The sequence below is a fragment of the Carassius carassius genome, chromosome 2, assembly GCF_963082965.1.
Source record: "Carassius carassius chromosome 2, fCarCar2.1, whole genome shotgun sequence".
Lineage (NCBI taxonomy): Eukaryota > Metazoa > Chordata > Actinopteri > Cypriniformes > Cyprinidae > Carassius > Carassius carassius.
The window spans coordinates 17,941,661-17,968,838 of NC_081756.1; the positions used below are offsets into that span (position 1 = coordinate 17,941,661).

At 38.4% G+C, this 27,178-nt stretch overlaps 2 protein-coding genes across 2 annotated transcripts; both read right to left on the minus strand.

Annotated features, from left to right (window-relative positions):
* Positions 1 to 1,348: 1,348 nt before the first annotated feature.
* LOC132105144 (FERM domain-containing protein 5-like) lies at positions 1,349 to 22,784 on the minus strand. The gene is made up of 14 exons (XM_059510427.1): positions 22,384 to 22,784; positions 12,857 to 12,961; positions 12,317 to 12,359; positions 12,079 to 12,157; positions 11,830 to 11,927; positions 11,569 to 11,692; positions 11,331 to 11,418; positions 11,098 to 11,186; positions 10,931 to 10,994; positions 10,766 to 10,857; positions 7,459 to 7,533; positions 7,246 to 7,314; positions 7,045 to 7,151; positions 1,349 to 3,828 (listed from the first exon to the last, which is right to left on the minus strand). The coding sequence occupies exons 1-14, from the start codon at positions 22,483 to 22,485 to the stop codon at positions 3,242 to 3,244; spliced, it is 1,722 nt and encodes a 573-aa protein (XP_059366410.1). The 5' UTR covers positions 22,486 to 22,784; the 3' UTR covers positions 1,349 to 3,241.
* A 1,917-nt stretch (positions 22,785 to 24,701) lies between these two features.
* Positions 24,702 to 25,858, minus strand: LOC132105160 (transmembrane emp24 domain-containing protein 3-like). The gene is made up of 3 exons (XM_059510428.1): positions 25,592 to 25,858; positions 25,022 to 25,267; positions 24,702 to 24,935 (listed from the first exon to the last, which is right to left on the minus strand). Exons 1-3 carry the CDS (start codon positions 25,733 to 25,735, stop codon positions 24,702 to 24,704), a joined length of 624 nt encoding a protein of 207 aa, XP_059366411.1. The 5' UTR covers positions 25,736 to 25,858.
* Between the last annotated feature and the right edge of the window lie 1,320 nt (positions 25,859 to 27,178).

A 27,178-nucleotide genomic window follows, 5' to 3' on the forward strand; every position in this document is an offset into this window, starting at 1 on the left:
CACTGGTGTTGCTCTGAGCTGTGAGCAAAGGGAGTTGTTAGAACTCTATGACCAAAACACAAATACATTCAAGATGACACTGTGACATTCCCAAGGCTGGATCATTTTGTGTTGACAGTGTTGTGTTCACTCTACTCTTACTTTTCCCCTAACCTCTACTTCTGAACTTCTATTTTTACATCATATCATAATGATTTTTGGCATAAAAGAAAAAATATATAATTTTGACACATACAATGTTTTTTTTTGTTTTTTTTTTTTGGCTTTTGCTAAAAATATATGCTATAATATATGGTTTTGTGGTCCAGGGTCACGTGAAAATCTGTTGGGAGATTTCTGATTAAAGGAGTGTTTCTGCCGACTAGTGGCAATGGCTTAGCACTGCAAAGATTTCTGTACTAGGCTGTAGACTCAGATTGATTATTCAAATCCATTAAAGTATTAGTAACAAGCCATTTACCAGGCACTTTCACATTAGTAGGTTAAACTTAGTTATTCAAAAATCGTTCAGTAACAGTGCTGAGAAAGGACATTTACAAATGGTCTCCTAACAGTTTTTAAATACTAAAAACAGAGCTTGGCATTTCACATTGATTGTTTTTTTTTATGGGCTTGTCAGTGAAACTCATACAAATCAAAACATAAAAATAAACTGCTTTAATATATTCTTGGTACAATACAGGGTAAACAATTTATGGTATGAAACAATACAAATTAAAGTGATGAAATTTACAGAAAATAATAATCTAATGCTATACAGTGAGCAGGAAGCATTATCCATTCAGATTGTCTTCTGAGCTACAACATTTATTCTTTTCAGTCTGCTATTGCTTTGAATGAAACATACGATCTGAAATGGCTAAAACAGTGTCCATTACAATCAGTAACGGATCTGAAGAATTAGTCAGGCACAGTATATGGGAGCTGATTTATAGTATGACCTGCAGCTTGCAGCCGGCACAACGCCAGTCAAGCACTTAGCTAATTCCAAGGTTACTGAATCTGTAATGCGGTTCTGAACCATCATGTTCCTCTAGGTTAACAAAACACTTTCCTGCTGGCTTATCAGTGTCAATTGTATTGCTTCATTTTATTTATTTATTTATCTCTGTTCACATGATAATTACCACCAGAGACACACATAATCAGGATCTCTCTGTAGATGTTTTTATCTGTGCCATCATTATATTGTTGCGTATTGTTTCCAATTGAAGTAGACTACTTTATGAAGCAGCACACAAGCAACACACAACAGTACATTATACAATACAGTTCTACGTTTTTCAACCCCTAAATATGATTCAAAGCTTTTCAGGAAGTTTTGGCCTTACATTTTGAGAGTACCCATTAGCTCCAGCTAGGTTTTATTTTTATTTAAAGTTTTTTTACCAAATATATTTAAATGTGCATATAGCTGTGTTTGATTACTTCCACAGACTCACAGTCTTATATTTACCATCAGTTAGTAATTTTGATTAAATAAATCTGCCACTAGTCTCACGGCCTTAGCAATATGACTCTTTACTATTGAATGGGTCTCATGAAGGCAGCAAAAAAGCAATAGAAATGTAACATATTTTAGTTTAAGTGGAAAATGCACTTACCAGTTCTGACACTATGCCTTTAGATAATTTCATAATCACACAACTGGAATCCATCATCGCCTACAGAAAACATTTGTCACATTTTAATTCAGAAAATTAAGGTTGTGCAAGTGGACGAATGAGGTCTCTAAAATTATTGATGCAGGAAAAAAAAAAAAAGATAATTCAGTATCTTTTCAGAAATAGTTTACTTTCAAACATTTCACATTACTTTGACTTTCCAGAGCACTTTCTTCATCCTCTTCAGAACATTAGAATCTCAAGGCCACCATCTTCCACTAAATATCAGTGTTCATTTGTATAGGATAGCAATAGGAAGTACAGTTATTCGTTTACGCTCTGTTAATTGTTAAAGGGGAAATTTGTGCTGATCCATACCCTGGTGTTCACGTCTACACAAATGTATCCTCTGTAATACTAATAGAGGTTGAATTCATTAATCCATTAGGTATCATGAACTAAAATTGAACAACCAGTTCTACAGGATTTATTGTAAGTTAATTTATGTATTATGTGTAATTCATTGTTAATTTATGTTTGTTCACTAGTCTTAATTTATCCATACTGTATATATATTGATATGTTAGAGATGTTAAAAGAACGTTAGCCAAGACGAATGCTTTAAAAAAATTTAATTGTTAGTTTATGATACCTAATGTTAACAAATTAAACCTTATTGTAAGGTGTTATTAAATTCTCATCAAAACATTACTGAAGCTTCATTAAAAGAGATAACTCTGTCAGTGGCTTTGATCCAAACTATTGACCAGCAGTCCTGTTTATAATACCAACATTTTACACTTACAAAGTGCCATCCAAAAAACTCCCAAACTCATGGTCAAGCCTACATCCGACATTGGAGGGATAGTTCACCCAAAACAGTCAAGGTCATTTAAGAAAAATCTGTTAAAATTCTTCATTTACTCACCCTGATATTGTTCCAAATCTGTAAGACTTTGGTTTAAGTCCCTCCATAGAAAGTCCAGGTGATTAAAACATTGAAGGTCAGAAAGTCATTATCAAATGTCATACGAATTTAACGGTTTAAACTGCTTGATATATGGATTCGCCTTTTTGGATCTTTGAAGATTTGGTTACCTGGACACACAGTGGAGGGACAGAAACCTCTCAGGTTTTATTTAAATATGTGTTTTGCAGATTAACTAAAGTATTGTGTAACAACTAAAGGGTGAGTAAATGATGATAGAATTTTCATTTTTGGGTGAACTATCCCTTTATCTGCTGCCCCTGTCTATAGTCTGACCAATGAAGGCATCTTTGTCTGATTGCAGCATGAGGTCTTACTTGTCACAGTCTCTGTGAACATTCTTTGAGTGTAGATATTATATTTAAATGATAGAAAATTACAATTGGGTGACGGCAGCATTCAAAGAGCTTTACATACCTTTTTTTTATCTGACTACAAAGTAGTGCTGCAGACAAAAATTTCACAATAACTAGAGCTGAAACATACACAGTTTTCTCGTCTTGGCATGGTATTAGGAAATCCAAGGCTTTGGCTATGTAGATAATAGTAATTTCATTTTGATTTCATGGTACCATGATATTAATGCTTAGAATGTCCCACTCATAGACTACAGACTGCACTGAGTAGACAGAGAAGGGTGCTTACACACTCATTTATCGATGAGATGCCCACCCATCCAGCGCAACTTGCAGGCCAGCCAGCGTCTAAGGGGGCAAAAATATTCGTAGTGGAACTGCTGGAATTCGGGTGTTCTCCGGATGTCCCTAAGAAAGGCCAAGTCCAGCTCAGACTCCGTTAGCACAATAAGAAGTAGAAGGAGGGCAAAGAGTAGAGCCAGGGTCACTAAGAAAAGACGTGCCAAACTACAGATGAACTCATTCACCCTTTCCTCTGGGCCATGTTGGGTAGGCCGAGACTTCTCCAATTGAGAACGCTTCCCTTTGGGTTTAACACCCTGTGGCCTTGCCTGGTTTTGAGTACACAGTTCTGTTCCTCCTTCCTCTTGATTGCTGCGGGGGCCGTTTGTGTGGCGAACCTGAGCCTGGTCTGAGGGGTCGTTGGACACTGGTGTAGAAAGCACGCTGTCAGAGGGACTGTAAGAGTCCTTGGAAAATTCAGCCGTTCTGGTTCTGTTTCCTCTTTCGGCTCCATTTCCATGGGAGTGCAGGAATGAGTTTCCATCGGAGACTGATCGGACAGGCGTGGAATGGCCACTGTCACGCAAGGACTCCAAACCTGAAATAAAGTGAGGATATTTAGTGATTGTGCTTCATGCATTATGTTGATGTGCTGTCAGGTTTGTGTGCCATTCAGAATTTGAATTGAGGTAGCAGTCAGGATGCAGAATTGCAATTATACATTTGAATTATTATGAAGATAAATTAACTGCAATCATTGTCATTTTCAGCTAGAAAAGGAGGGATTGACAACAATCTAGGCTTGACAATGTGACAATGTCTAAAAGCTGAGAATCGTAATGGTCTTACGCACTAATTTCAATTAAATTATGTTCTTTTGAACTTTCTATTCTTTGATAAATCCTGAAAATATGTAAAGATGTAAAACGGTTTATTCATTTAGTTTTTATTTTTATTTATTTATGTGTTTATTTTTAGCAACAAATCAGCACATTACAATGATATTACAATGTATTTCCCTTACAGGAATACATTACATTTTAAAATATACTAAAATAGAAAACAGTTATTTTGAATAGTAATATTTTTTCAAAATATTACTGTTTTTATTTTATCAAATAAATGAAGCCTTGGTGCGTCTATGATATTGACAGAACAGGGGGGAACACTTTCAATATCCCAGAATGCCATAACCGGTTACATTTCTCTGTACTGTAATTCAGTATACTACACTTCTAATTAACCACATGAAAACATAGGAAAATATTATAGCTCCACCCACAATCCATAAAAGCTACACACCGTGCTAACAATGGTTGCACTCCATATGCTGTGCACATTCAAATGCAGTCACAATAAAATAAGTTGAACGTCCAGCTGTTCCAAACGACCAGGAACTTTACCTTCAGTGCTGGTGGGTTGAACACCAAGTCTAGATGAAGCTCCAGAGAAAGTGGAGGAGCTGGGCAAAGAAGGGAAGAGAGGCAGAGCCCCTACTGCTCTCCCTAATAGTCTAGGTCCCATCGTCAACACCCGTACTGTCACATCTCGGTAACAGTAGTTGATCATCCGCAGATGAACGTTCACCTTTGTCTTAATCCGTATGAGACACTTCACCATGGTTTCAGAATGTAGCTGCTAACGTGTGAAGATCTCAGCCCCTGCATAAATGTATCACCACTAGACCCTTTTTCTTTCTCTATCCTCCTGAACAAAAACAACATAACACAATGTTGTGTGTGTGTTTATAAAAGTGAGTGTGAGAAAGCGAGAACACCCTAAAGCCTTAAAGCTCCATAAGTACCCGTATGCCCAAAAGCCCAGTTGCCCTGCATGCTCCAACCCCCTCAAACCCATCATAGGCTGTAACAAAGGAGCACATACACAACACACACTCATTCTGACACAAATCACATGACATACAAGGACAGGCTCTCTATGTATAGACGCTGTAATAATAGCACTGTTGATCCTTATAGTTGGACAACTTTGCCAATCTGTTGTCAGTTGTCTCTGTATTTACTTGTGTATGACAGATTGTCACGCCACATGTAGGGCATGTGAAGCCTTTTCTGTTAGCATTTATATTTACTACATTTACTGTACTTTAGTATAGTAAATGCTTTTAAATAAACTGGTACATGTTTTTGCAAGCACATTGTGTCTGCTGTACTTTAGAGCTCGACTTAATGTACAGATCAGGTACTAGAATAAAACTAACCTTAAATTCAAAGTATATACCAGACTTATACAGTGCCCTCACAGACAGACAAACACAACCAAAATGGCATTTGGCAGTGTCAGTGAAGTGACTGGAACAGGTGGTCACATTGTCCACAATGAGAGTGGCTCTCGTGTTACAAAGAACAGTAGAGAGAGATGGAGTGTAGAGTATTCCTATCCTTGTCAAGAGCACTCTTTTCTTAAGTGTAATCTTTGGGGTCTGCAAGATTTTTTTAAAGAAATGTGAAGCACTGATCTTAGCATTTGTAAGCACCAAATCAGCACATTAGAATGAATTCTGAAGGATCATGTGTTACTGAAGACTGGAGTAATGACTGCTGAAAATTCAGCTTTGCATCACAGGAATAAATTGCATTTAAAAATATATATTAATTTTAATTAATTTTAATTTTAATAATATTAAATAAATATTAAATACTAGTCTTGTGATTACCTGTTTCCTGATTCCTGCCTGTGTACCTGGTTTATCCCTTGTCCTTTTGGATATTGTTTGCCATTTATCAACCACGCATGTTTGGATCACTCTCTTGCCCTCTATATATCTGTTCGCCATTGTCTGACCCTTGCCTGTTTTGTGACCACGCCTATGAATAAAAGCTTTGCACATGGATCCGCATGCTTCATCTGTTTACTCCGTTACAATTACAGTTTTACTGTATTTTTAGGCCCAATAAATACAGTCCTGGTGAACATAAGAGACTTCTTTCAAAAACATTAAGAAATCTAGCCAAGCCCAGACTTTTGAACAGTGGATTTTTACCTATTTGTGTGTGTTTTAAGTTGAATGAAATGTTTTTGAACAAACACTGCACCCTAAATTGTAATTTTACAATCAAATTGTGAATTGTAATGGGGAAAAAAAGTATTTATATTTATTTATAATATTTATTAAAATATTGGCAACAAGGGGGGGGGCGGACATAAAAACCTTCTGCATGTTATGGGTCAGTAAGCACATAATAATGAATCCAAGTGGAATAATAAACCAAACCAAAAATTTCCAGGGGGCTTTTATTATATAGTCACCCCATGAGAGGCAAAACAACATCATACTACCAGATGAAAGCATTTCAGTGCTTAAAGACCAAAATATTGTGCCTTGTGTTGCATTGAATTCTGAAGACACAGTGTAATAACTTTATTTTTCCAGTCACAAATCTGCTTGCTACCTCAATTTAATATCAATTTGGTTTTTGTTCTTAGAAATGGGTAATATATGTTAAAAGTTGTGTGTGTGTGTGTGTGTGTGTGTGTGTGTGTGTGTGTGTGTGTGTGTGTGTGCACGGTTTTGACAATACTTGTGAGATCCAACAGTCCTCACTATTCAAACATGTCCTCAGTTATATAGTGAAATCAGTTGAACACCAACTAGTGAGCCTGACCTCAATAATTAAAATTGCATATAAATGAGCTCAATCATGCTTCTATGATGGGTATGTTTAGGGTTATGTCCAGTTTAAGACTAAAAAAAAATATCATTACCTTATATGAAACAATGCAAGTCTGTGAAATGTCCTGACTAAGACTGTGAAACACATGTGTGTCTTTGCTTACAGGCACATTGTCTTACCCTCCATGATGGAAATATGCACTGCTCTCCTTCGTGTTCGGGGAACGCTAATCTGTCGTGGGCCATGAGTGATGGAGGGACAACTCCTACTGGGAACCATCCCAGACCTAAACATACACAAAAAAAAAAGTCAATTGAAATACTGTCAGGTACTGTATATTTAAACTTTCAAAGAAACAAGACAATATTGAGAAGACTCACCTGTGGATCTCTGGAGGCTCTCGTCTGATTTTGGCACTCTGTTCCATCACTTCCTTGGCAACTTTACCACTTTAAGATAAATTATGTATCCAAAATATGACCAATGCTTACAGCTAATCCATTAATTAGCATATATTCAAAACACAGAGCTAATTAAGCAGAGTTGACAAACCCATGGGGTTCACTTAATAACCACCAGAGCAGAATATTCACCTATATCTAAAGCGGCTCCCTTTGAAGAAAAGATTACTACTGGATACAGTGCGAACTTGACTTGATTTCTCAAACCTGAAAGAAATAAAGAAAACGAGAGAAACATTTAAATAAATAATTGTGTCAGTTTAAACTATTACGGTACTTCTATTAAAACAAATTGGGAATATTGAGTCGGAAAAGGGTGGCTTGCCCACTTCAGGTTGGTGGAGAGTTCCTGCCTTAAGTGGAGGAGTTTAAGTATCTTGGGGTCTTGTTCACGAGTGAGGGAAGGATGGAACGGGAGATTGACAGACGGATCGGTGCAGCTTCTGCAGTAATGCGGTCAATGTACCGGTCTGTCGTGGTGAAGAAAGAGCTGAGCCGCAAGGCGAAGCTCTCGATTTACCGGTCAATCTACGTTCCTACTCTCACCTATGGTCATGAGCTTTGGGTCATGACCGAAAGGACAAGATCCCGGATACAGGCGGCCGAAATGAGCTTTCTCCGCAGGGTGGCTGGGCGATCCCTTAGAGATAGGGTGAGAAGCTCAGTCACCCGGGAGGAGCTCAGAGTAGAGCCGTTGCTCCTCCACATCGAGAGGGGTCAGCTGAGGTGGCTCGGGCATCTGTTCCGGATGCCTCCTGGACGCCTCCCCGGGAAGGTGTTCCGGGCACGTCCCACTGGGAGGAGACCCCGGGGAAGACCTAGGACACGCTGGAGAGACTATGTCTCCCGGCTGGCCTGGGAACGCCTCGGTGTCCCCCCAGAAGAGCTGGAGGAAGTGTCTAGGGAGAGGGAAGTCTGGGGTTCTCTGATTAGACTGCTGCCCCCGCGACCCGGCCCCGGATAAGCAGAAGAAGATGGATGGATGGATGGATGGAATATTGATATATTAAAATAATTAACCACGATTCATTCTGGGATTCTAGAAGATTCAAGATTCTGATTTGTAATGTTCTTTTGATAAAAAAATAATAATAATAGTTTTTGATGGAGAATAATATGATTCTAGTTTACATCTTGATTTTTTGTCCATCCATCATCTTCCGCTTATCCGGGGCCGGGTCACGGGGGCAACAGTCTAAGCAGAGACGCCCAGACTTCCCTCTCCCTAGCCACTTCTTCCAGCTCTTCCGGGGGGACCCCAAGGCATTCCCAGGCCAGCCGGGAGACATAGTCCCTCCAGCGTGTCCTAGGTCTTCCCCGGGGGCTCCTCCCGGTGAGACGTGCCTGGAACACTTCCCTGGGAAGACGTCCAGGAGGCATCCGAAATAGATGCCCGAGCCACCTCAACTGGCTCCTCTCAATGTGGAGGAGCAACGGCTCTACTCTGAGCTCCTCCCGATCTCTAAGGGAGCGCCCAGCCACCTGACGGAGAAAGCTCATTTCGGCCGCTTGTATCCGGGATCTTGTCCTTTCGGTCATGACCCACGGCTCATGACCATAGGTGAGAGTAGGAACGTAGATTGACCGGTAAATCGAGAGCTTTGCCTTACAGCTCAGCTCCTTCTTCACCACGACAGACTGGTACAGCGACCGCATTACTGCAGAAGCTGCACCGATCCGTCTATCAATCTCACGTTCCATCCTTCCCTCACTCATGAACAAGACCCCAAGATACCTGAACTCCTCCACTTGAGGCAGGAACTCTCCACCAACCTGAAGTGGGCAATCCACCCTTTTCCGACTGAGAACCATGGCCTCGGACTTGGAGGTGCTGATTCTCATCCCAGCCGCTTCACACTCGGCTGCAAACCGTCCCAGTGCACGCTGAAGGTCCTGGTCTGAGGAGGCCAACACGACAACATCATCCGCAAAAAGCAGCAACGAAATCGTATGGTCCCCAAACCAGACAGTCTCCGGACCTTGGCTGCGCCTAGAAATTCTGTCCATAAAAATTATGAACAGAACCGGTGACAAAGGGCAGCCCTGCCGGAGTCCAACATGCACCGGGAACAGGTCTGACTTACTGCCGGCAATGCGAACCAAGCTCTTGCTCCGGTCGTACAGGGATCGAACAGCCCTAAGCAGGGGGCCGCTGACCCCATACTCCCAGAGCACCCTCCACAGGATGACGAGAGGAACACGGTCGAATGCCTTCTCCAAATCCACAAAACACATGTGGACTGGTTGGGCTCCCATGAACCCTCCAGAACCCTGGAAAGGGTATAGAGCTGGTCCAGTGTTCCACGACCGGGACGAAAACCACACTGTTCCTTCTGAATCCGAGTTTCCACTATCGGCCGAATTCTCCTCTCCAGTACCCTGGCATAGACTTTCCCGGGGAGGCTGAGAAGTGTGATCTCCCTATAGTTGGAACACACTCTCCGGTCCCCCTTCTTGAAAAGCGGGACCGCCACCCCGGTCTGCCAGTCCAGAGGTACTGTCCCCAACCGCCATGCGATATTGCAGAGGCGTGTCAGCCAAGACAGCCCCACAACATCCAGAGACTTGAGGTACTCAGGGCGGATCTCATCCACCCCCGGTGCCTTGCCATCGAGGAGCTTTTTAACTACCTCACTGACTTTCTCCATGGCCTCACCGAACTCCTCCCAGGCCCGATTTTTTGCCTCCACGACTACCCGGGCTGCAGTCCGCTTGGCCTGCCGGTACCTGTCAGCTGCCTCCGGAGTCCCACAAACCATCCAGGCCCAATAGGACTCCTTCTTCAGCTTGACGCCATCCCTTACTTCCGGTGTCCACCACCGGGTTCGGGGATTGCCGCCTCGACAGGCACCGGAGACCTTACGGCCACAGCTCCGAGCAGCCGCAGCAACAATGGAGGTGGAGAACAATATCCAGTCGGACTCAATATCTCCAGACTCCCTCGGGATCCGGTTGAAGCTCTGCCGGAGGTGGGAGTTGAAGATCTCTCTGACAGTGGGCTCGGCCAAACGTTCCCAACAGACCCTCCCAGTACGTTTGGGTCTGCCGAGTCTGGGCCGGGTAGTCCGCACTGCTGTTCGGCCCGCTTGATTTTTTGTGTCTGTGTATTTTTTGAGCAGTTGAGCAAAGTTAACTGTTTTTGAATTTACTGAACTTTATGTTATACTGTGGACCGCTTGGAAGTTTGTTGAGGCCAGTTACAAAAGTCAGTTCCAAAAAAAAAATAAAATAATGAAAAGTAGATTTGTCTTTCCATGATTACCACTTGGTTAATTGAGAGTTGGCCAAACTAGTTCTTAATACGGTCTTAAAAGTGGATTTTTTTATGCAACTGGCTAAGAACAACTGGCCTTATGTAATACACATATACAGTATAAGAAGTCTATGTCCATGTTTGAGTTTAATTTCAGCCTATGTCAAGAAGGTCATATGAACTTACTGGTAGAAAGCTTGGTTTTCCACCCCACACTTCCATAGATGCTTGCAGGCATCGGGTGTTGGAGCAAAGTAAGTCAAGATGATCTTCTGATCCTTAGTAAAGGTCACCGGGGGTCAGTGAGTGTTATTTACTTTTGATAATTTGATCTGCCTTGATTTATCCTACCTCTTGATGAGTTGCATATATATGAAATGTCTTTCCTTCAAACTTCAGTTTGGTCACCTCATTCCTGTAGAATATGACAAAAAACTGTTAGATTTAACAAACAGTCATTTGATCTTGACTGCTAAGCAAATAAAAATGATACGAGAGATAAATTTCTCCTCTCTCACCATCTGAGGAAATGAATCCTCCTGTTTCCCTGTAGTACCACAAAGCCAAATGGGGTAAATGAGAGAAATGCTGTGTTGCCAGACACATCCTATGATGAAAAAAAAATAAATTACTGTATGTTTTCACTTCTTTATAAATTAAAAAATTAACAGACTACTTTCAGTTAGGAAACTTCTGTTGTACTCTGAAATTATTTCCTGGATATGGGCAGCTGATAAGTTTGGCTGCTGACCTTGCTTGGGTGTGGATCAACCCCGTATGTTTCAAGAGTCTGAGCTTTCCTTAAGAAATTCATCTCAGCTGTCTCAGGACTCTGGCCTCTGTAGGAAATGAACAGACTAGTTAATCTGCTGCATTTGTTCTGAGAGATACATTTCATGAATTACATTTAATCTCTCCATTACAAACCCAGCATCCCTTTAAAAAGAGTTACATACTGCATGTGACAGGCCAATTGAACGTAAGCTTACAGCAGCTCAGATTTGTGGATCTCAGCAATGCGGCGCTCCAGGCGCTCAGAATGCTTGGGGAAAAACTGAAACTTAGAGCTGTAACCCTCCGGATGCTTTCCTGGGTCATAATCCCCAATCTCAGCTAAAATAATATGAGGGAGAATTAAACAAAACCAGTTCCATCTTGTCTTACAGTAGCGACATTTAAATACATCAAATCCATAATTCAACAAATACTGTAAAAAGAATGGCTGCTGTGACTGTGTGATTTGCAGTTACCCTGCAGAATAAATGCGGCCAACGTGGCAGCATCTGAACTTTTGCACAGGAGTCGGCCATGATACAAATCTCTTTTAATCTGTAGGAAGACCAGGTATCTGAAAATAACACAGAGGATGTATTAAACTGTCACTGTGCTGATCATACTTCAGAGAACTGTACAAGTAATGTAATTCCATATAGTTCTTTCTTAATGCTCAACTAAATATATACATTTTGAACAAAAATGGACTACGCAATGATCCGTACCTAGTGATCTCTTCTTTAAGAGTTGCAGGGTCTGGAGGATAGAATTTAACACGCAAACACATAGTGTAGGGAGGCTGGGCTAGGACATAAAACATTCACATAGATATAATTAAGCAGTCAATAAAACCTTTTGACATTTATGAGGGATGTCAATGAGGGATATAAATGCAAAGATTATTTTTTTCACAACATGTATGGAAGAAGGTAGCTGGGATTTTCCACATAGAGTATGACTTACTTCTCATTTGTTTGGTAATTGCCTTGCTTAACTCCAGCCAATGCTGAAACAACAAAATCAAAAATAAATTATGTCTATAATGCAGATAAGAGATTCTAGTTTAACACATTGTTATGACCGGAATTTGTCAACTGATGACTATTTACCACATTACATATCTATTGTGTCACACTGTGCATCTCTTCATCTGAATATGCATGTGATCATTGGGTGTCCTGCTTCAAGCGCATGCACAAACATTATCATTGATACATTAACATTGATGCATTCGTCAGGAATGGTTAATTAGGTCAGAGCTAGAATATGTATTAGCATGAACCTTAGCGGGATAGATGCCATAATTACATTGATGTGACAGGGAACAGGCTGATATGAATATACAGTCTGATCAGTTGATTGTACTGTCTGAAAGTCTACTTTTTCACAGTCTGTTTTGTTGACAGGATTTAAAAAATATATGTTCAATGCTTTGTCTGTTGAATAATCCACAAGTGTTGTACACTACTAACAACTCATAATATATCTATACTAGGAACTCACCCGTTGCTTGTCTGGGTCCACAAATCTGATGCCAAAGTAGTCTTTCTCCAACAGGTTTAGATGCTGACAGACCTGCTCAAACAGCCATTGACCTTTTGCATCCCTCTGGAACAGAGCGACACAGGAATCAACGTGACAATGCTTACACACACTCCCTGGGATCACATTTATATATACAGTGCCCTCCATAAGTATTGGAACAGTAAAAATAAAATTGCTTTCTCTGCTGCGGAGTCAAGACATTTGCAAATATGATTCAAAGATGAATATGCGAAAAATCTGTATCTGATTTTAACAGTACTTAAGTATTTTACTCATACTGAATGTGCGTAGGCTCAAAGAAGCGTTAGTTCTAAACACCTAAGAGACATGTCAGTGAAAAACAAGAAACAGTAGATTTGTGAGGAGAGCAATCACTATTATTTTCTGAAATCAACTGAACACCTCACAACTGCAACAAATCAAGGTTAACACAGCAGCCTCCATCTGTTGAAAACACCCAAGTCTCACTTAAGCTAAAGTGCTCATAAGTAAACCAATATCCTTCAAAATGGTCTCTTCAGTAAACTGATAAATATAATAAGGTTAATTAAAATAAAAAGGTCAAAGCCTTTTGCAATGGATGTGCTGGTTTCGGCCTCATTGCCGGTTGCAGTAATGTACTCATCTCACATAAAACTCCAGCGATTGACAACTGATAATGCATTCACATTCGCATAAAGAAGCCATATTGACAAGTTTTAGTAAGGCAAAACACACAAGATATAGGCTAGCAGCTTCAATACCCTGTTAATGGCAATATTGCTTACTCTGTAGCAAAAAAAAAAAAACTGCGGCAGAAAAAGTTAGGTGCCATGCAAAATGTAATGTGTAATTACAACACTCATTTCAAATGTAGTGGAATATAGAGTACAGATATTCATTAAAAAATGTAATGAAGAGAGAAAAAGTTGCTAATATCTTTGATACTCAAAAAAACTACAAAGAAGCCAAAAAGATACTCAAGTACACACTGTAAAAAATGAAGTTAAAAAACTGTGAAAATGCTACAGTACAAACCTGTTAAATGGTTAACGGTAATTTCCTGTAAACTTTACAAGGAAAAAATGTAAACTTATGTTCCCAGAATTCTCTGATGTTTTTTTCTTTGAAATAACTATGTTTCTTCTTATTTTTTTTCTTATCTGTTATGTTTATTGCATATTTCAGTTTTCATGAGTCTCATCATGATGGTATTTAGTGTCTGTGTGAATGACACTCTGCACCTTCCATGTATCTTATTATTTAAAAGCTGTTGTGATGGGCTTTGTTTCATCACGTGACTTTCTCATCACCACCTGCTTTTGGTGGTTACCAGTGTATTACAAAGGTACAAAACAGATTCCAGTACTTCAATAAGTTGGTACATTAATAATATATCAGTTAAATTATGGTATTAAACTGTAAATTTAAGGTAAAACCGTTAACTGTTAATGGTGTTACTGTATTTTTTACCGTATATTTTACGGAATATTTTTTACAGTGCAGTTACTAATTACATCTAATAAAATTCAATCAAATACTTTACACAAATACATTACACCACTATATATATATATATCTTGCTTTTATTATTATTATTAGAAAATAATTATTACATTTTATGCAGACTGCCTGTGAACCAAAATCCATTACTCCCCTTTCTTTTACACAAACCACCAAAACACCAAAAATGGTGTTACCGTATATATATATATTGCTTTTATTATTATTATTAGAAAATAATTATTACATTTTATGTAGACTGCCTGTGAACCAAAATCCATTACTCCCCTTTTTTTACACAGAGTGGATTAAATTCTTTTATTTTATACCAAAATTAATTCTGTTGATGTGTAATCTACTGTATTTTATATTGTAGGATTTAAGCAAGGTATACAGCAGATATATAGCACCAAATCTGACAACACAGCATAAAAGATCATAATGAGTGAACGATATTCATTTTCTATTTCACATAGTGACTTTAATGTTAACCAAATTTACTCTGCTGATATATATTTCCTGTTATAAACTGTTTTAGATATACACTGAATCTGACAGCACATCTTAGAGGTTACCGAAACCTGTTATCCGCTCCCTTTGACCATCATGGCTTTAATGTTACCAAAATTCTTTCTGGTGATGTCTAACCTGTTTTATATCCTCTCTAATGTGTGAACATCTTCACACATACAGTGGGGTCACCAAATCCAAGACAGTAAGAAAAAATAGCATTAGATGTTACCAAAATCCGTAGCTCCCCTCTGTTTTACACACAATGGCTTTAATACTACCCAAATTCACTCTTGTGCTGTCTAACCTCCAACATTTCGTATTTTAGAAAGCATTTTTGCCTGATGTGAACAGCTCCATATAAACACCAGGGTCACTGAATCTGTCAACATGTATAATTTAATCAAAGTTACCGAAAACCTTTACTCCCATTCTTTCGCATTCAGAAATTATTTCTGGTGATTTTGGTCTTATGTGAAAAGCTTCAGAAATACAGCTGGGTCACCGAATCCAACAACACAGTATTAAAGGTTACTGAAATCACTTATCACATAGTGGATTTAATGTTACCCAGGTTCTTTATGGTGATGTCTAACCTCCTTTATATTAAAGTCTAGAACGCATTTTGTCTGATATTTGTCTTTCTACAGATTGATATTCAGTACAGTACAGCAGGGTCACTAAATCGCACATAATAAGTTACCGAAATCTGTCACCCAGGGGCGGACTGGCCATCTGTGTGATCTGGAGAATCACAGAACGGCCGGTACTCCAGGACGGCCGGCGGGCCGGCCCACCACCCACCAAGCATGCAGTCATTACCGGTTTTTCCCCCACTAATCTGTTTTACACTCCAGTACTGTAGGTGGCAGCAATGCACCTTTAATTTGGATGCCAGATGCACTGGCCGCCAAGTAAGGAGAAGAAGAAGTGGAAGAGTAGGAAGAAACCAACAGCAAAGACGTTAACGTTAGATTGAAGAAGCATAGTAACAAACAAACAATATGCATAACGCGACCGCGGGTAATGTGCTCTTTTTTATGCCAGGATAATTAAAAAGCTTTTGTCAATCTTTAATTCTTAGAACTTATTAGTAGGAACAACAAAATCTATTTCTTTGTAATAACTGAAATTCTTTGTTTCAATTAACTCCATTTTGAGGCAACCAGGTTATTTATTTTAAGTTAAACCAACAAATAATTATTTTTACGGTGTATATATTCAAGACCCATTTATACAGTAAAAAGAATGTTAGAAATGTGTACAATGTACTTTATTGACTGTATATTTTAGTGTGCTGTAGAAAACCTGAAGAGAAACATAAAAATAAAGTAACTGTCATTAATCAAAGGATTACAGACTTAAGAATAAAACAGAAATATTAATTGATCGGTTATAGTACTTTGTTATAAGTATCTGGTGTTATTTATTTTCATATTTTAATTTTGTGCCTTTTTCTCAGATTTTTTTTTTTTTTTTTCCATTGATCCCCTAGCACCCACTTTAGGCCCCCTAAAGTCTGAAACCCCCTGGTCTTAACCACAAGCAGGTTTGATGATGCACTATTGTCAGGGATCTAGGAAGGAGGACCCAATTGCAGTGAGAAATAACAAGGTTTTATTGACAAGACAGACTGATACAAGAGGTAGTGAAGTGCACAACAGGAACACAATAAACAGAACAGCTAGGGAAGGCCACTGGAAAGGCTTCAGGAAACAACTGGCAGAATACTTGGGCAACAGAGGGGGCAGCAAGACTAGGCTGATAGAGAAGGTCACACAAGGCACCATAGAGCAGAGCTCAGAAACTTGACCACCGACTCTGGAGAACCAGGGCAGGACACATGGGGACCGGTCAGGAACTCGATAACAAGACTAGACAGGACAAAGCTCCACAAAAACACAAGTTAAAATCCAAGACAAAAAAATATAAACCAAATGAACTAATAAAAGTAAAGTAACAAAATAAGAAATAACCAATTTAACCAACTTAAGAGAATGATCAAACAAAACCAAGAATCAAGACTAGAAAACTAAAATTACAAAATGTAAGCAAAGGGCAAGAACAAACAAATTACAAACAAAATACAAGGAGCAAGACAAGAACATAGAATCACAAGGACTAGACAAAACAAGGGCACAAGACCAACCAGATAGGGAGACACAGACACATATTCAGCCACATCCACAGACAGAGGGGGGTGAGAATGCAACAGACCAGCAAACACAAAAGGGTAGGGTGCGCTATAAATAGGGAGGAAAATACATGAGGGACAGGTGAGCACAATTAGACCAACTAGGGCAACAAGAGGGTGTGGTAAAGAGGAAACAAGGAGGAGGGGCTAAAGGAGCACATGGCCGAGAATAACTAACAAGGCCATGTGCTGACACTAGACACAGGAAACAAACATAAAACAAAGTCACAGTGCAAAACCCTGACACACTATAGTGAAAATGAAAGCTGAATAGATGAATAGATACATCTGATCATGATTGGTGATATATACAAAGTAGCCAAATATGATGCATTCTAACCTATGCACTGTTGGCCACATTTTTCTTGGCACACTTTGGCCGACTTAATACCAGTTGGGCATTGTTGACATATGTAAATATAAATATACTTTTTATATTTAATAGATATCTATATATTTTTTATATTTAGGTTAATTTGCTGATCACACTGGATCACAATATTGCTGTTAGTCGAATGCATCTATTTAAACATCATCGCTGAATGAAGTATTTTGTTACAGTGGTGAACAGATTTACACATCAAGCCCAGGCATTGGCAATAATTAATTACAGCGGCAGTCAGAGGACATTTAAAGAGAGAGGGTATGAGCGTGTGGTCTGACTTCTGCTTAAGTTCCAGCATAATGTCTCTTGCTCCAGAGAGAGCTTAATATTTCAGAATCTCTCCAGAGACATCAGAGCTCAATCAAATATTAACATTCACACAGCACTTTCAAGGCCTCTTAGAAAGCTTTAGAGCTGTGTGATAAAGGAAAGTCAGATTTTAAAATAATTATTATCTGCAAAAAACAGTTCAGCAAAGTGAAGGATCAGGGTCACAACAGCAGCTTTCAGGATTCTTAACAGACAGATGTGAACTAGCAGACTGGCTTATCAGACATAAGGTAGAGTATTTGCCCTTACGTGCATGCAAGTACGACTCATGGGTGGTGTGAAAAACACCAGAAGAATTTATACACAGTAACAGGAAAATCAGACAGGTATTTTGTTTATTTTTTATAAGTGTTCTCATGATTGGAAGGGAAGCAGAGTTCATGTCAGAAACTACAAGCAATGTCTGACACTAGTCCTCTCAGTTTGTTCTCAGATCTTTGTTCAATCTTTTTAAATATTCAGATCAGCTCCATATCAGCATCACAAACAATATTAATAAATTATGCCTCTCAAGTCATGAGACGGGAAACCTATAGAGATGTAAAGGTGAGATTTGTGGGTTTGTTTACGTATGTGTGTGCGTGTGTGAGAGAATGAGAGAGGTCTATAAATTGTTCATAAATGGTTCTTAATCAATGATAACAAAATACAGTAGTGTAAAGAGATGACTATTCTTAATGAAAACTCTCCCTCTCTCTTGCTCTCATACACACAGTACATGGTAAATACTTCATATGCAAACCCCCAAATATTCCACATCATGATTTAGACAGCTGCACTGGACCATGTATCAAAATCTTGAAATTATTCCATATGGCCAAGATATACCCAAGATATAGAATGCATCAGGTGAGTATTAAATGAGAAATCAGTTTCAGTTCACCCACATACTTGTAACCTTACGCAGATGTCTATTTAGTCCTTTAAAGTCTATAATTTTTTGGTGTTTAAAGGGGTTAATAACCTGGTAATAATCACTAAATGCATTTATTTTATGAAAAAGAGCAACATCTTCTAAATATTTTTCTCCACAGCAGAAAGCAAGCCAAATGAGATGAGAATGATACAATGGTGAGTAAATTATGGTAAATTGAATTGAAACTCACCTCTTCAATTACAAATAATAATAATAATTAAATTTTTCACACAAAGTTTTCATTGCTTTTAAGTAAAATCGCATGAAAAATTTTGACAAGGCTTTGACAACTTATATATAAAGCATGTTTTCACAGAATGAATTGCATCCTGTTGTATTGAATCAAATTTTCCATCAAAGTATAAATTCACCCTGACCTGGTTTATCCAGTCATCTTATCTGTTAGTTGCATAGCTTGAAGATCGTCTTACAGGCAGCATTTGAGCAGGAGCAAAATAGTGCCAACAATTTGATATTCACCTGAGGACCTAAGCAAATCAGTGAGGTTTTTTACCACCAAAAAAATAAATAAATCCTGTGTAATCCTTTCACATTTCACCATACTGGCAAGCACACTAAATTGTGGGGGACAAGAGACCACGATTATCTAATTCTTGGTTTGTTGTTTGTCTTGTAACATTAGTTCAAGACAGGAACAAAGTCGGAAAGACATGCACTGTCACTGCTGCAGGGAGTGTGAGAAGACGACTTGGAAAATGAAAGTTGGCACTCGAACAATACCTTTACATTGTAAAACAATCAAAGAGATTTAAATTTGCATGACTTCATGCTGGTGTGTTATTATATTGTAACCATGCAAGATGTAGTATTATAAGTAGCTGAATTTAATCCACATTTATGTATTTGACAGATTTTAATTATACATTTTATCAGTTCATGTATTTCCTGGGAATTGAACCCTTGACCTTGGTGTTGTGCTATGCTCTACTGTTAGAGCTGCAGGAATTTGCATTGAATAGTTTAAATAAGGCTCTTTTAATCTTTTAAAAGAAGTGAGAGATAAAGAATGATACAAGCCCTGCAATAAATAACCATTCCTCCAATGCACAGATTGTGTACAGCACAACCCCCCCCCCCCCTCCCCAAACACCATCTGGGAGAAAAAGAAGTAAAACATATAATACCCGTTTTCATTCTACAAAGGACTTGATTTGTACAAAAAAGAACAACTGCAAATCATCATGCATGCAGCTGTGAGATATGAAGGAAAAGGAGCCACTGCAAACCAAGTAAGATGTGCATTCCTTGAGAACATGCCTTCATCAACTGCTACCTTCTTATCAAGTTAATTATGATTCTGAAATGCTAATTAGAAAAATCCAGCCCAGATAGGATAAATTAACAATGTGAGATTAGGCTTATATAACATTTTATTGTCTGAAACGAAACATTTTTTTTCTGAATAGTTGGCATCTTTCTTTTCAGAGGCATGTAGTATGTGGCCAAACATTAAGCAGGGAAATCTACCTGAGAGGCAATCGCTGAACTACACAAATAATGAAGGTATATGTGTGAGAGTCTCAGATGTCTGGTCTCTAGATGTGTGATTGCCAGGAGTCAAACACCGTCAGCAGTCTCTCAAAACAGAGAGGCCATATTTCACTAATAAGCATTTCATCACTAACCAAACTCCACTGTCCTGATCAATCAGTTACAGAGGACGATCCCAAGAGGCACTCAGAAAGGAAAGAACAGGAGAAGACTATCTCTATTTGCAATATACACCCGCCATGTTTGAATGAATCTTGTGTTAAAGACGGTTATGTGCGTGTGCACTAGTGTGCTCATATCCTATCTGATGAGAGCAGGAGCAGCTGGGAAGCAATGATGGAATCAGTCTGTTGCCATGGAGACCACAGCATCACACAAAATTCCAAGGACAATGAAATGTCACAATAATCTAAGGTTGATATTCCCAGAGAGACAACAGACATGACTTCACACAACTAATGCCATACATGAAGACAATCAGCAAATGCACTGTTCAGAGTCAATGTTTCATGCGGTGAAAGCCCATGTGAATATAACTATACACCGAACACTTACGAAATTTCAAACCAGTGAACTTCTTGCCTTTGAAAATTATGATATATTTTGTTCCAGTGCCAAGAATTCAGCCTCAATTAAGCTCTGCATATCCTCACAAAATCCAGTAACTCGCTGATGTAACCATGATAAACTGTTGCACCAAAATGTTGTTTCATATACATGACCCTACTGATATTTCCTTATATGTATTTAATGCACTCTTTAGTCCATAAAAGTATGGCCCATTAAACTGTTAATATGAAGGAATTTTCTATATTGATTACCATAGGTTTTTCACCAGTAGTTTGAATTACACATACACTGTGTTGTGGTTTCGGGTTAAAGAAAATGTCAATGCATTAACGTATAGTGTCCTGGCAGAAAATTACTAGTACTTTTTCTTTATTGTTTTCTTTTGTTCTTCTTTTATTTTGTGAACCTGGTAAATTATACACAAATAATAACTGCTATAGTCTACCCTTGTATTGTATGTAGGCTATGTTGTAAAGATACAAGGAAGTTTTAGAAAGGCTGTCATTTACAAGTAATGATGAACTTAATTTGTTTAATATTTAGCCCAAAATGCATGTCAGTTTTGTCATTTTTGCTCTCAGACGAAATGAATTATCCACATTAACTGAAGATCTGATTTTAACTATCAGATTGTAACTGCCAGAGCTTCAGCACCACAATATTGCATATAGGCTTCTGCAATTTTTTCCGCTGCTATTGCTGATCCTGAACATCTGTGAATATTTGGCCCAGGAGGAAGCTCATTAATAAAAACATGCCTAACACTGAAATAGCACCTGAGACATTTTTATTGCTCTTGCTTTGCAAGCTCAACTGTGTAGAGACAAAAAAGGGAAAAATCGTTACCACTGTTCATTTTGGCCACTGTTCACTCATCCTATGATTTTGATGTTTGTCCCAAACCTTCCTTTTAATTGTTCAAATATAATACATTGTTCTGCAATAATACATAATGATTCAGTCCAATACAAGTCATAAATGACATTATAATCAACAGTTTTGCAAATAATTTCATATTTCATGCAGGCTTTTGGGCTGCATTACACAAATATGAACAAATGTCTCTGAATGCATAAAGAAAGAGTGTATGAATGTGTCTAGGAACATAGCTTTTGAATTGCACAATGATGTGGCTTGAACAGTAGTAATAGCTAACTATGTGTGGCCAAATCACAGCAGTTTTACAGTACTGTGTCACCATTACAGTATTGCACGTAGGCTACTACAATCTTTCAGCAGTTGTTATCGTGGATAGTTCGCCCCGAGAGGCAATTTAATGTATGAAACCTTTCCAGTGTCTCTCCCACTGAATGTGACTCAGGTCTCTCGGGCTGGTGACAGGTGACCCGCTGCTCTCTGAAGCAAACAGACGGGTCACCAAACTAATTCACTCATCACGTAAGCCAAAGGAAATTTCTTAACACGTTAATTAGTCATTACGCATTGCAGCCCTTGTGCAGTGTCCAGATTCGGACAGATGCTCGCGGATTTTCCCGCTTGAATGCGCAGCATCAGCAGCGCGAGCATTATGACACGTGTGTCGGGGGATCACCCGCTTGTGATGATGAAAACATGTTAATACTGACCTGAACCGTGCAAGTGTATTCCGAGTCGTCCAGCAGTCGCACCGTACAGTTAAATTCCCTGTCAAGACTCCGATCGCTGCCACTCATCAGGCGGCTCAACATATTGGCCAGTCAGTACAGACGCACGAGCGTTTAGGACGAGCGCAACATGTCACTCACTGCAGACATGCCAGAAAGACCCTTCTCGGTGATCAGAAGCCCTTTTGAGTCATTGCTCCCCATCACTATCCTTTGGACTGGACGGTATGGTCTCCTCTGCCGTTGCTGGTTTTATGCCAGCGTTGGAGGTAGTCCAATGCACTGAATAGACTCAGGCACAACAGCCCATCCATATTCATGCATTATTTCTGGGGAGGGCTGAGGCGGAATGTATTCATAAACTAAAAGCCAGTGAGAGCCGATGTTCATAACTGTTTAGATGGAGATAGATTTGTTTTCTGGAGAAACATTAGCACTTAAAAAAAAATAATCTGAGAAAGAACAATATGATAGCACACAACGTTGAGAAAATAAAGCTGTGTTGAAATATATTTTACATTATTGTTAATGTCAACAGTTATGCGGGTCTTGTGCAAAACAGGTCTTTTGATTTATTTAAATATATAATATAAATATACAATATTTATTTAAATATTGATATATTTAAATAACCTATAAGAAATATATAATGTTGGTGAATGACTTATTCCAAATGCAAACGCTGCTCTACTTGAATCAAGTTGGAATCTTCTTATCCATCGCTCTAATATGTCTGTGATTATGATATCATGATGACTCATAAAAATCAAATAGAGGTAGACTCATTGAAATAAATTACAAACTTTGTTTTTTTACTTAGTCAATTTACACAAGGCAGGAATATGAACAACTCAATTTATGTTAACATAATAAATGTAACAAATAAATTCTACTTCTTGGGCTGAGGTATACAAAAAAATATATGGTTGTAACAAATATCCAAATAACATGTAATGTGTCTATAAAAAAGCTTTTCAGCTGCACATTTAGTAGATGTTTCAGTTAGAGACAAAAAATACATAAAAATCTGCAAGCCCTTGTTCCATACCCCCAAAGTAACTTAAAGAAAGGGGGGGGGGGGGTCAGTAATGGTGTGACAAGGATTTATAACTAAGAATATTATTAATTTTTAAAAACCATATCATATTTTGCCAGATATATCTACATACATAAATGATTCGCCATGGACATTCCCCTTTTTAATGTGAAATAAATAAAGAAGGGCATTGCTAAATAGTAAAACAGAGGTACAATACAGTCATTCATTATTATTTTGTCATAATTACCAAAACACAAACCACCAAAACTATTCTTCCATTTCTATATAAAGTGTATGTTAAGACATATGCATTTCAAGATAACAAAGTGCACATATTTAAAGTGGACAAAACAGTAATTAAGATGTGACAGAATAATGGAGCAGCAGGTCAATTTCCATTACTGCAATTGTGAGTAATGCAAACAGAGGCCAATTTGAATATACTACACAAAATATTTACCTCATAATCAAGGCATTTTGTTAGATATAGACGGTTTCATCGGGCGCACGTGCCTGGACCTAAGTTAACTTCCGGTCTGTGTTGTGTATATCGGTCTGGCCGCGGTGCCTTCTACAAACGCAGTTAAAGTCAAGGTGATGAGTAGACTGAAGTTGGGCTCAGGTGGTTGTGCTGCGGGATGTGTTTCCCATACATTTATTTATTTTTGGAGACTCACCACAATTTTAAAACTGATCGATTTTCAAAAAGGCTTCGTTGAATAAACATGAGTAACGTTATGTACTGCACGTTTAATAATAATAATTCCTTACATTTATTTTTAAATATCAAAACGAGGCACAGGTGTTTTTATATCGCTGTATTTCTGAAGGAAGACTTGCATGTGCCTGATAAAGCAACGTGTAAGCGTACAAGCTCTGCTTTGTTTACAACTGTTACTGGGGAAATCTCTATTTCTCGCGCTTTATGTCTATGCTTTAAAACATCTCCTGCTGGCAAAGAATGAATTTGCATTTTCATTAAGTCCGCCTGATCCACGCAGCAAACATATTTTGTTTGTTATCAAAAAATATCTACCCTAGAGGGAATTGTTATTGATTCTATTTGGAAGTCTACCGGAAGTTAAGTTAGGTCCACAAAAGCGCGCATGCGCAGTAACGTTTGTTTATGTTGTTGCCGTTGAAACCGTCTATAGAGAGAATTTTTGGTTGGTTGTAAGCATCAGTCAAGCTTGTTTTAAGGTTATCGGACTGATTAATCAGCTGATTAACAGAGAGAAGGTGGCAGACTAGAAACCTAGGTCTATGTTCTGGTGCCAACATTGGTTTTCTTCTCCTTGAAAAAACTCTTAAGCATAAGCACCTGGCCAATACAGACCACAAACAGGATGATGGCCTCCCCAATGGACCAAAAGTGCACACGTTCACTCAGGTCTTCAGCCCTGATACGGTCCTGAGCCTCCCGAAGACGATACCAGGTCTGAGAGTCTGAAACCACCTTCAGGATCTCATGGATAGACAGGCAGGTTGACTCCATCTGCATGATTTATTCAGAGCTTCACATAAAATGCATATATGCTCAGTGCATGCTATGTGTGAGTGCATGCGGTTTGTGTTTCTCACCTGTGTGAGAGCTGCTCCTCGGTTCATGTCGGGCATTAATTGGTCATCCTCTCCCATTCTGAAGTCCAGGTAAACAGTTTTGTGAGAGAAGGTTGAGAACTCATTGCTGAAGCAGACCGTGTACACTCCCTTCATGGTTGTCGTGTGGGAAAAGCTGTCATATTGCTTCTTTCGTTCTTGATAAAGCAGATTATTCAGTGGATCTGTCACAAAACAGTCAACATCATAGTTTCCTCCAGCAATAACCTGTATGGAAAGACAAGTACTGATATTGGGAATATGGCATACATATTTTCAGCTGTTTAACAATGTTTTATCAGTCTTGAACAATGTTTATCAGTGTTGAACAGTGTTGAACGGTGTATAACGGTGTTTAACAGGTTCGCCACAAAATCATGGCGATACGTTATATGTTTGTGTTCCATACAACTTAGTTGTTGACAACTATTCAACAACTTGGAAAACAAAATGTAAATAATCACCCAACACTGGAAAAAATAATAATCATAGTAATAGTAATAAAAAAACACACAAGAAAGTTTTGTTAAAAGCAGCTGTCGGTACAATTACCTGAAAGTCTATATCAAACTTTGCTCCTTGTTCTAGGTCCTCGTAAAAGCATTGTTTCTCGTTATCGGGCAATTCAAACGTTAACTCGGTGGCATTCGCAAAGGCTATGTACGCCGCCAAAATAAAAATAAAAGGGTATCTCATGGTGTTTACTTGAAATGACAATTTTAATTATTCTTTAAAATTCTCAGAAAGCCTCCTCCGTTGAGTTACAGCTGATTTGCTGAACCGTCTCAGGCACTTGACAGCTTGAATCCCAACACCACTGACGTGGCAGCAGGACAGGATACTTCCGGGTTATTTGCGCCTTTACTTTTCAAAATAAAGAGTCCAGAGGCGACAGACAGGTTTTATTATTATTATTATTATTATTATCATCATCATTATTAAAAATGATGACCGATCATGCGAAATAATAACAAAAGTAGCATATTTTAATATATTGCACACGTGTTATAAGATATTGCATTAATTCTATTCATGTTACAGGCTAATGTGTCCGTATACTGTAGACAGTTACCAGTAGATGGCAGTAGATAAAGCAATAATAATCACACATTGGCCCCACATGGGCTCACCTGCTTAACCTATTACTTAGAACCGCTTAGAACCAAACAGTAGCTACATACACTAGGTGGTCTACACTTAATTGTAAAACGTTTTAATGATCCGATAGCTCTATGTCTATGGAGTGTAGAGTAAAAAAAACTGGGGAAGGGGTCACTCACTCATAGCAATCTAACTGTTGGAGGGGCATTTAAGTATATTCTGCCCAAGCCGTCAAACTGACGTCATCAGAGAAGAAATTACATTCCAGAGCGTAATTAATGTGCAGATTTTGATTAAGATTACCAAAAAAAAAAAAATTAATTCAGCTGATAAATTTGCACGGATTAATTGTTCACATCAAGACTAGCAGTGTGGGCTAATAAAGGAAATAAAGTCAAATTTGATTTCATGCAGACTTTAAACTTAATCTTCGTATTTATATTTTGTCTTTCACCTTTTCACTATGATTTCTGAAATTTCACTTGCTTATTGTGATCCTTATTTCTAAAAAAAAAATTTATTTTATGCACAGCCTTTAAAATGTTGACATTTCTTATCACTGTTATTTTTTCATTGACGAAAAAGAAAAATTGGCTAGAACTCTGGCATGTAGCACTAGAACAAGGTTATGTACACAATGTGCTCATCCACATTTCTCATTTCATTCTCTCGCCTGAATAGAAAGTCTCATGAAATACACAACCAAACATTATAATAACAATTACAATGACCTTATAAGTTATAAGTTTTGTCAGTACTTAGGCACGTGTTTTCAAACATTTTATGAAAAGGATCCGCAAATATGATTGCATTCTAATATATTTACATTTACATTTAGTCATTTAGCAGATGCTTTTATCCAAAGCAACTTTAATGAGGACAATTAGGACATATTATTATTATTTAAGTCTAAAAGGGACAAGTTTTTTTGAAGAATAAAATAAGAATAGAGAGTGCTGAAGTTAGAGGGTCAAATAAAGATGGAAGAAATGTGTTTTAACTGATTCTTGAAGATGGCTAAGGACTTGAATTGAGATG

Excerpts from the sequence above, each read along its gene's own strand:
- LOC132105144 (XM_059510427.1), bottom strand. The coding sequence starts at position 22,485 with ATGTTGAGCCGCCTGATGAGTGGCAGCGATCGGAGTCTTGACAGGGAA. Across the intron at positions 11,928-12,078 it reads CTTAAAGAAGAGATCACTAG|ATACCTGGTCTTCCTACAGA; the intron begins GTACGGATCATT and ends TGTTATTTTCAG. Across the intron at positions 11,187-11,330 it reads TTGATCCACACCCAAGCAAG|GATGTGTCTGGCAACACAGC; the intron begins GTCAGCAGCCAA and ends TTTTCATCATAG.
- LOC132105160 (XM_059510428.1), bottom strand. The coding sequence starts at position 25,735 with ATGAGATACCCTTTTATTTTTATTTTGGCGGCGTACATAGCCTTTGCG. Across the intron at positions 25,268-25,591 it reads AGTTTGATATAGACTTTCAG|GTTATTGCTGGAGGAAACTA; the intron begins GTAATTGTACCG and ends CTTTCCATACAG. Across the intron at positions 24,936-25,021 it reads GAGGAGCAGCTCTCACACAG|ATGGAGTCAACCTGCCTGTC; the intron begins GTGAGAAACACA and ends TAAATCATGCAG.